General features: G+C 56.3%; 1 protein-coding gene across 1 annotated transcript; it reads right to left on the bottom strand.

Moving 5' to 3' along the window:
• Positions 1-2,111: 2,111 nt before the first annotated feature.
• Positions 2,112-9,662, bottom strand: TGFB1I1 (transforming growth factor beta 1 induced transcript 1). The gene is made up of 11 exons (XM_007530043.3): positions 9,504-9,662; positions 8,109-8,212; positions 7,934-7,986; positions 7,704-7,846; positions 7,470-7,557; positions 7,256-7,361; positions 6,942-7,136; positions 3,814-3,987; positions 3,605-3,686; positions 3,263-3,411; positions 2,112-2,648 (listed from the first exon to the last, which is right to left on the bottom strand). Exons 1-11 carry the CDS (start codon positions 9,514-9,516, stop codon positions 2,382-2,384), a joined length of 1,374 nt encoding a protein of 457 aa, XP_007530105.2. The 5' UTR covers positions 9,517-9,662; the 3' UTR covers positions 2,112-2,381.
• Positions 9,663-10,148: the final 486 nt, after the last annotated feature.

Genomic DNA, 10,148 nt, shown 5'->3' with positions numbered 1-10,148 from the left:
TAAATATCAAAAATATTTTTTTAAAAAAGAAGGGGAAATAAGCACACACATAGAGGCACCAAATCTCCCTTCATTGTAATGTGCGCTCAAGCAGGTGCGCCACCAGCTGGCCTGCTCCCCACTTCCTTGAGCAAATATGTACAGCGCACCTGCCAGACGTCAGACGCCAGAGAGACGGCGGCGAGCAAAAGGAACACGTCGCCTCATCAGTGAGCTCTCAGAAGCTGATGGTCCCATTACAGAAGCAGATACAAACTAGTGACAGGTGAACCCCCATCTGTAACAGTAACAGGTATGTGTGAAGGAACTGGGAGAAACTGGGGATGGAGATGAAGGGAAGGCACTGCCTTTCCAAGCAGTTTGTGTGTGTGTGTGTGTGTGTGTGGGTCCCCACTCGCTGCTTGTGTTCTTGCTGGCCACCTGTGTCCTCTAATAGATTAATTTACTTACTGAGTTTTTTTTCCACCAAGGTTATTGTGGGGGCTTAGTGTCCATAGGACTCCACTGCTCTTGGTGGCTATGTATTTTTTAAAAAAACAGTTTTATTTGTGATCCAGGAGGTAGCTCAGTGGATAATGCATCAGACTTTCAAGCATGGGGTCCTGAGTTCAATCCCCGGCAGCACATGTACCAGAGTGATGTCTGATCCTCTCTCTCTTCCTCCCTCCCTCCCTCCCTCTCTCTTCTCCTATATTTCTCATTAATAAATAAAATCTTTAAAAATGTTTTATTTCTGAATGTACTTATTGGATAGAGAAAAATGGAGAGGGAAGAGGAAGCTAGAGAGGGAGAGAGACACCCACGGCCCTACTTCATCACCTGTGAAGCCTCCCCCTCCGCCCCTGCAGGTGGGGGCCAGGGGCTTGAAGCCGCATCCTTGAGCATGGCCATGTGTGTGCTCCACCAGGTGTGCCACTACCGCCATGTGTGTGCTCCACCAGGTGTGCCACTACCGCCATGTGTGTGCTCAACCAGGTGTGCCACTACCTGGTTCCAATTTTTTTTTTTCATTTCCTATTCTTTTCTTAAAAGGTGAGAAACAGAAAGGGACAGGGGAGAGAGACAGAAAGAAAAGACACCACTCTGCCACTCAAGAAGCTCCCCCGCTGCAGGCCCTCCCGTGAGGTGGCCTGGGGCTTGAACCAGGGTCCTTGCACATGTGTGCACTCTGGCAGGTGAGCCACCCACTGGCCACGGCACCACTAGATTTTAACACTGCTTGGCGTCCTGTGGTGCTCGGGAAACGTTTGGTGAACTACTGGGCTGTGACTGGGGTGTCCATCTGGGGCACCTTCAGACAGGGGTGAGGGCGTAAACCAGGAGACAGTGAGCACTGTCTGGGGGAGCATTTAACAGTGAAAGAGCAGAAGACCTGGGAGGACCCAAGGAGAGGAGCCCCCCCGGGGGGTTAGGATGAGAGACTCCTGGAGGCAAAGGCACAGGGCAGCCCCTGCCTCTACCCACACATACTCTGCCCAGCTGCAAGTCTCTTCTTCAGCCAGAAAGACCTCTGAGGACCCCTCAAAGTTTCCTTCTATACTCTGGACCCATAAATCTAAATCTGGGGCTCAGAAAGGTCCTTATAACTTGGGGGCTCAGCTTCCATTTTCTCAGCTGGGGCTTAGCTCACAAATCACCTCCTCCAGGAAGCCTTCCCTCCTTGACTCCTGAGAAGCTTCCAGCTGGCTCCTACAGCCCTGAGTGCTTTCCTGGGTCACAGCAGGTGTCACTCTCTGCCAGGGGGGTGGGGGGGGACAGCAGTCAGACAGAAACTACTATGCCTTAGTCCCTAAACCCAAAGGGTGGGGAAAGGGCATAAACTGGGACCATGAAAGAAGCCCCAGGTGGGAGTGGGGGTGTGTAGGGGGGAAGGAATCTGGAAACCAGGGAAAGTGGTGCCTGAAGGGAGAGAAGAGTGAGGCAGATCAAGGGCTTACTTTAAGGACATAGGAGTGTGGTGGGGTGGCTTGATGGGGCCCCGCTTTGCTCTGCTACACTCTATCACGCACCCTTTCCAAAGCCAGGCTCCTCGGGCAGCCACAGTGCAAGGACCCCGCCAGGGACAAAGCCAGCACCAGGGTGGGCGTCCTACACAAAGAGAACCACCAGCGGGCAGGTAAGTGTTTATGTAGGTAGAAAAAAAAAAAGTGCACAGAACAGGGAGGTCTCACAGGATAGGCTGGCCTGCCTGCTGAGCAGTCAACCGGGAACTGCCTGGAAGAGGTGCCCTAAGGACAAGCGAGTCTAAGCTTGACTGCGGGGAGCCTACAGTACCTTAGCGGCTAGCCTCCCTCAGTAGGTTGGGGCCTCCCCGGGTGAGGCGGGGTTCGGGAGACACTGGGTGGGGACTTGGGGTGGCAGTTGGGCGGGGCCCCGGGGGGTCAGCCGAAGAGCTTGAGGAAGCAGGGCTGGCAGTAGGGCTTGGCGGCGCGCTCCTGGAAGGAGCCCTTGGTGAGCGGGCGCAGGCAGAAGGTGCAGGTGAAGTGGTCGGGGTGGAAGCGGCGGCCCAGCGCAGAAACGCAGCGCCCGGTCACCGGGAGCCCGCAGGTGGCGCACAGGGACCCGCGCCGCGCGTGGAAGTGGTTCTCGCACAGCGGGCGGCCCTCGTGCTCGAAGAAGCTGCCTCCTGAGAAGGGCGCGAAGCACTCCTGGGGGTAGGGGGTGTCAGGGGTCACCCCGACCATCCGCCCGCTGGGCTGGCCAACTCACCCAGGGGTCCGCAGCCCCACCGCTGGCGCCCCAACAAAGGTCCTGTCGTTGGGAGGGGGGCAGCCAGCCCATCTCCTGAGGACCAAGTGCTGCCGGGGGACCCAAGGGAACCCAGCCAGCACCGGGGGACCTGGCCCAGTACCAGGGGACTCAACTCAGTACTGGGGGACCCAGCCCAGCATCATGGGACCTAGCATGCTGCAGGAGGACCCAGCCCAGTAACGGGACTTAGCTCAGTACTGGAGGTGTCAATCCAGCACCATGGAACCTAGCATGCTGCAGGAGGACCCAGCCCAGTAACAGGGGACTCAGCTCAGTACTGGGGGACCCAGTCCAGCATCATGGGACCTAGCATGCTGCAGGAGGACCCAGCCCAGTAACAGGGGACTCAGCTCAGTACTGGGGGACCCAGTCCAGCACCATGGGACCCAGCATGCTGCAGGAGGACCCAGCCCAGTTCCAGGGTACTTAGCTCAGTACTGGAGGACTCAGTCCAGCACCATGGGACCTAGCAAAACACCGGGGGACTAACCCCCCCCCTATTCCCGCGCACCCTACAGACGAAGCAGTCCGGGTGCCAGAGTGCGCTGAGCGCCGAGATGTAGTTGTCCAGGATGGGACCCTGGCAGCCCTGGCAGCGCGGGGCGAATAGTTGCAGGAAGTCCCGGCGGCAGTAGGGGCGGCCCTCGCGCTCGTGGAAACCTGGAGGGGGGGACACCCTGTGAACCCAAAGAAAGGGGTGCGGGGTGGAGGTGGGGACTGGGCGCTCCGAGCAGGAGGGAAGGAAGGTGGGAGGCGGAGGCAGCCCAAAAGGTGGCGCCAGAAGAGAACATTCTGCCTCCCGAGGACCTGGGGTGCCGCAGCTGGGCGGGGTCGGCGGCACAAGCAAACTCACCCTCATCTCCGAAGGGCTCCCCGCAACTGACGCAGCAGAAGTGCTCCGGGTGCCAGTGGGTGCCCAAGGCGGTGACCATCTTCTGCAGGGGCGAAAGGGGACACTGGTGACCACCCTCCCTCGCCCTCCCCCTCCCTGCAGCTGGGCGCGGGGGTGGGGGGAGCTGGGGGGCTGGAGGGGATCCCCCGCCCCCCGCAGGCCAGGCTCACGTGTCGGATGGGCTGGTTGCAGAGGCCGCAGCGCGGGGAGAAGCGCTCGAAGTAGCACTCGGGGCAGAAGGGGCCTCCGTCCTTTTCGAAGAAGCTGCTGCCGCCCAGCTCCGCGGAGCAGCCGCCGCACAGGAAGTGCTCGGGGTGCCAGGCCCGGCCCAGCGCGGTCACCACCTGCCAGGTGGGGTGAGGCGGGGGTGGGGGTGGGGGTGGCAGGTCAGGGGGCGCTGCGGCCACCCCAGCCCGGAGCTGAGGGTCACGGGGCTCCTCAGCCGGCAGGGGGCGCACTGGATAAAGCCTTGGCCTCTCAGGCGTCTAGTGTGTCAGTGATGCTCTAGTGTTCTCCCTCCTTCTCTCTCTCTCACTGCTCAGCTCTGGCTTATAATGGTGCTGGAGTCTCAACTTGGAAAGTCATTTTGCAGAACCATTATACCGGCTTGCCAACAAACAAATATATCTTTAAAAAAGAAAAGGAAAGAAAAGGGCCAGGGAGGATTTCTCAAATCTAATCTTTGAAGAGGTGGGTGGTGGCGCACCTGCTTGAGCTCATTTGTTACAATGCACGAGGACCCGGGTTCAAGCCCCATGGTCCCCACCTGCAGGGGGAATGGTTTACAAGTGGTGAAGCAGGGCTGCTGGTGTCTCTCTGTCTCACTCTCTCTCTTTATCACCCCTTCCCTCGTAATTACTTCTCTATCCAATAAATTAATAAAATATTTTTAATTTGTATTTATTATTAGAGACAGAGAAAATGAGAGGGGGAGGAAGAGATAGAGAAGGAAAGAGACAGATATCTGTAGCCCTGCTTCACCACTTGTGAAGCTTCTCCCTTGCATGTGGGGACCAGGGGCTTGTACCCGGGTCCTTGTGCACTGTAATGTGTATGCTTAACCAGGTGCACCACTGCTTGACCCCCCCCAAAATTTTTTAAGTTTTATTTTTGAGAGACCTAGATGAAGATTCTAATTCCAAGTCAGTCTCTACATTTTTAGGAGTTCAAGATAATGGTGCCTTTCCTGTCAAAATCTGTAGGAATGGGACGGGCAGACATCATAATGGTTGTGCAAAAAAGACTTTCATGCCTGAGGCACCTAAAATCCCTGCTTCAGTCCCCAGCACCACCAAAGTCAGAGCTGAGCAGTGCTCTGGTAAAAATAAATAATAAAATCAGAAGGAAAAAGCTAGAAGAAAATAGTTTAATAAATTAATATGTAATACTGATACATTCATCTTTACACCAGCACAATCATAAACTATAACAGACATCTATATCAGATTTGTTTTTATATTATTTATCTTTTTAAATCTTTTTTCTTTATTAGTGATTTAATAGTGGTTTACAAAATTATAAGAAAACAGGGGAACAATTTCACACCACTCCCACCACCAGAGTTCTGTGACCCCATTTTCTCCACTGGAAACTGCAGAGTTTCTCCCAAGGTCACAGATATGGGCTGATTATTATTTCTATAATGATCTATTTATCTATTTTTTTTGCCCATTTTTTTCTATGGCCCTGCCTTCTCTTCTAAGTCACACCTATACCTATTACTACTTCTGAAGTCTTTCTTTTCCCCCTCTTCTCTTTCTGGGTCTTTTAACCAGAGCGCTGCTCAGCTCTGGCTTATGTGGGTGCTGGGGATTGAACCTGGGACCTTCCTTGGAGCCTCACAAATGAGAGTCTTTTTGTAGAACCACTATGCTGTATCCCCCCCCACCCTCTTTTCTATGTTTTTAGTGGAGAAAGGGGCTCATGAAGGCAAAAGTGCCCTGCCCTCAGGAAAATCACTCAGCTTTGCTAAATGGGACATTCTGGGATGGGAGCAGGGAGATTTAGGTCAGCCACTGGGGCCAGCTGTTGCCATAGCATCCGCTTAGTCAGTTACTCAAGAATCAGAGCTTCCAAACCACACTGTGGAGGAGACAGTCTTTGTGAGTTTTGGAGGCAGTGGGTGGAGCACAGAGGCTTCGTGAAGATTAAAGCGGGGGGTGGAGGGAGTGGGAATAAAGGAGCTGTCACAGTGTCTGCACACAGTAGGACCACAGGAAATGGTAAGTATTCCCTCCTGCCACTTACTTGCAGTGTGCATGTGACTTGGGGCCTCAGTTTCCTGCTTCAAAAAATATGAACAGCAAAGTTTCTTTTTGTTTGTTAGTTTTATTGCACCAGGAGGTCTCGAAACTTTACATCAGGCTCAACCTGACGCTGTTGACTGGCTAAGGAAGAAGGGCAAATGCTAGAAGAAGAAGAATTGCCACCAGGGTACTACTTGGGCTTGGTGTAGGCACTATGAATCTACTGCTCCCAGCAGCCAGTTTCTTTCTTTCTTTTCTAATTTGTATTAGATAGGACAGAGAGAAATTAAGAGGGAGAGAAAGATAGACACCTGTAGACCTGCTTCACTGCTCATGAAACAGACCCCCGGCAGGTGGGAAGTGGGGGCTTGAGCCTGGGTGCTTGAACTTGGTGATGTGTGTGCTTTAACCCAGTGCGTCACCACCCAGCCCTAACAGCTGAGTTTCTTTAATTTACTTTCATTTATTAAAGTGTGTATGTCTCAGAGAGAGAGAGAGAATGTGTGTGTGTGTGTGTGTGTGTGTGTGTATGTATGCGTAACACATACCACCAAGGTTATTACAAGGGCTCTTTGCCTTCACTGTTCCCAGTGACATTTTTTTTAAACAAAAGGAGAGAGACACAGAGGAGAGACTCCTGCAGCACTACTCCACTGCTCATGAAGCTTTCCCTCTGTAGGTGGGGACCTGGGGCTTGAACCTGGGTCCTTGAGCACTGCACTGTGCGCACACTAATGACTGTGCCACCACCTCACTCCTAAAGAGTTATCTACTAAAACAACACAAGGGTCAGTGAGCTCGCTCACCTGGGAGGATCTCTGTTTTGCTATGTGTCCGACCCAGTTTCAAGTCCCTGGTATACCACATGAGAGCACTACTGCACTGGGGGGGTGATTTGGTGCTGTGGCTGGTCTCTCTGCCTCTGTCTCTCTTTTCTCTGAAAAGAGCTCAGCTGCAGCAGTGAGGCCCCGGTGATGACAAAGCAAAGAATACAAAGTTGACTCTCAGTCAAAACGGATCTGTGGCCTCCCTACTCACAGGGCTCCACTCACCTGCCCAGCAATGGGTTTATTGCAGGAGCCACAGAGGCCCTTGGCCTGGGTGGGCACACCCCGGCGGCTGAGGTCGGACTGCAGCAGCCCCAACATGGTGTCCAGGCTGCCCTCGTCAGCTGGGCCTGGTGGGGATGGGGAGCCCTCATTTGCTGAGCTCGGCACTGGTGACTGGGCTGGCCCAGAGGCAGGCAGCTATAGCAGAGAGGACATAAGAGCTGAGTCAGGGAAGCAACAGGTGTGGAAGGTTCTAGAATGGATGGATTTGGAGAGCTAATAAATAAGCATTGGCCTGTCCTGCTCCCATGACTCACATGATTCTGGACACGGAAGTCAGAGAGTGAGGCCATCAGTCTATCCAGCTCCTGGGTGGCAGAGGTGGCTGAAGGCTTTGGGTGGGCAGGGGATGGGCTGGGGGGTCTGCAGAGAGCACACTTGGTCAGCACAGACCCTCCCAGGTGGACACTCCCTCCAGCAACTCAGGCAGTTGGGGCTGAGCAGTGGCCCTGCCAGGTTTGTCAAACTCACGGGCTGGGCTTTTTCTTGTCTTCTGAAGGCTCCTCCTTAGGCTCCCCTGCAGCTTCCTTGCTCAATGGGAACTGAGACATGATTTCATCTGCAGAGAGGAGAGCACTGGACATGAGACCCTGTCCACCATCCCACTCGAGGTCCGTATCCCTACGGCTTCCCCAGTTAGTCTCTGCCCTTCCCTTCCCCGCCCCGTCCCCACTCCATCAAGGCCTCTTCCGGTCACCCAGGTACCTGTGATGTTGAACTGAGTAGCATTCAGTTCCTGAAGCAGTCGATCGAGCTCGCAGAGCCCGGTGCCCAGGACCCCGCTGGAGGAGGAGAAGGGAGGTGCCGCAGGGGCCACAGGCTTTGGGGAGCGAGGCTTGCACACCGTACTGGGGAGACAGTGTGGGAGCCTGAGTACAAGCTTGGGGACCCCAGCCTCTGCCCCTGAGTCACAGGTCACTTCCCCCTGCCCTCACCTGTACAAGTGGTCCTTGTCCCCAGTGCTTCCTGGAGCGTCCCCGGATCCAGTCTACAGCGAGAAGGATACTTGTGGGACCACAGGCTGCACCTTGTCCCACTCCGGCCTGGATTCCACTGCCCTGGCCAAACCTAGCCCGACAGGCCACCCCAGTCCACAGCTTCTGATCTCACCTGTGGCTGGTGGCCATAGGACAGGGGAGACATGAGGGGCTCTTTTGGAGCCCCCGACCTCGGCATGTGCGAAGTGGTGGTCTCCAGGTCAGAAAGCAGGGCGTCTGCGGGGAGAAGCCAACGGGGTGAGCGGTGGAGTGGTCAAGGTTAGGGAAGAGACAGGACCTAGTGAGGATAAGGACTCCCAGAGGGCAGTATTTGAGGACCAAAAGCCAGGTGAAGCAGAGGGCAAGAATCAGAAGGAAGCGGCCAGGAGGGGGCGCAGTGGAGAAAGCTTCTCAAGCGTGAAGTCTTGAATTCCATCCTTGGCATCCCATGTGTCAGAGTGATGCTCTGGTTTTTTCTAATAAGCACACTGATTAAAGAAAAAAGGAAACACAAGTCCAGACCAGGGTAGGGAAGCGAAAAGAGCAGCAGGGAGTATAGTATAAGTAGCACATCCCAAAGGGCACCTCCAGGGAGTCACACTCACTCGCCTGGCCACCTCTTTCTTTTCTTCTCCGCATGTTCCCCAGCGGTCAAAATTGGCTCTCCAGCCCTGCCAAAGTTGGCTCCACCCCAAATTGCTCAATTGGCTGCGTGCCTGGCGCCCAGATTTCTGATTGGATGTTACCCGTGACCACGCCCACCAACTCCTCTCCGGCTCCCCCTTCCCACCTCACAGGTCCCACCCAGCAAGCCTGGCGAGCCTCAGCCCGGGGCCCAGTACCCCAGCTGAACAGCGCCCCCTGCTGCTGGGGGCCCGAACCCTCTGTCCCTCGGCGGGCACAGCCTGCCAGCCCCTATTCCCACAGACCGAGAAGAGGGGTCTGGGGCCTTTTCTTAGCCTAAAACACCTTTCTACTCATCCACCCTCCACCCCAACCCCTCCGCTTCATCCTTTGGACTCTGCCCCTCGCAGAACCGCGAGGCTGATTCTGGATTCTTCGTCTCGAGCACCGCGGGGGCACCCTGCATCTTGGCAATTCCGCACCTATTATTCCTTTGCTGCCCCCCCCCCAGACTGGCCCCTACTATAACCGGGGGCCCTGAACTCCGTCTTTCCCAGCATCCTGGTGCAGCCACCGCCCCCTTCTTGTCCAGAACTTGCTGTCACGGGCCCCCGTCGCGCCCACTGTCCGGGTTCCCAGACCCAGAGCCCCTTTAACCGGGAGCCCAGCCCCCATGGGCAGGCGCCCGCAGCCGGGGAGACCGTACGGCGAGAGAAGGAGGGAAGGAGGGAGGGAGAGGCAGGCCCGGGAAAGACAGGAAGGGAGAGGCAGGAAGGGGGACGTGGAGTCTGCAAGGAGGCGCGGGGCAGACTCGGGAGAAGCGAGAAGCCGGGAGGCAGGGCTGGGGCGCGGGAAGCCGCGGGATGGAGCTGCGCCCCGGGCTGGGGGCCGGGACCCCACTCACCCAGGTCCTCCATGGCGCGGAGCGGCGCGGCGGGACAGCGCGGGGCGAGCAGGGCGAGGGCCGTGTCCGGTGGGGGCGGGGGGCGGGGGGACGTCCGGGAGCCGGAGCCCCAGCCGTGACCATGTAAGGAAGCCGGGACCCGCTGGGATGGGGCTGGGGTGGGGTGGGGGTTGATGCACGGGAGAGCGGGACCCGGGGTGGGGGCGTGGAAGGGCCCACCCAGCCCAGCCTAGCCCGCCCGCCCGCGCGAGGTGGCCACACCCCGGCTTTGGCGGCGGCTGCGGGCGGCCGCGGCGGCTGAGCGTGACTCTTCAGACCCGGCCCGGGATTCTGCGCCTGAGGCCCCAAGCAGGCAGCTCCCAAAGCTAGCGATCCAGCAGGGCCCCCTCCACCCAGGCCGCTCCTGAGAGACTTGTTTCAGACTTTGGGTCGGGGCTGGGAGTAACGCTCTAAGGATCAGTCAGACTTCTTAGTTGAGACAGTCACAGAGAAGAGATCCCAGAAGGGACAGAGACAGACAGACAGGATGACATGCCCTCCTGCAGACTTAGAGCCAAGACTTTTCTTTTATTATAAACAAGAATCCTGTTCAGTTCTGACTTATGGTGTGGTACAGGGGATTGAACCTGGGATCTCAGAGCCTTA

This window comes from Erinaceus europaeus, chromosome 15 (genome assembly GCF_950295315.1).
Source record: "Erinaceus europaeus chromosome 15, mEriEur2.1, whole genome shotgun sequence".
Lineage (NCBI taxonomy): Eukaryota > Metazoa > Chordata > Mammalia > Eulipotyphla > Erinaceidae > Erinaceus > Erinaceus europaeus.
This window is presented reverse-complemented; position numbering and strand designations above follow the sequence as displayed.

Excerpts from the sequence above, each read along its gene's own strand:
- TGFB1I1 (XM_007530043.3), bottom strand. Across the intron at positions 7,987-8,108 it reads CCTATGGCCACCAGCCACAG|ACTGGATCCGGGGACGCTCC; the intron begins GTGAGATCAGAA and ends TTCTCGCTGTAG. Across the intron at positions 7,558-7,703 it reads TACTCAGTTCAACATCACAG|ATGAAATCATGTCTCAGTTC; the intron begins GTACCTGGGTGA and ends TCCTCTCTGCAG.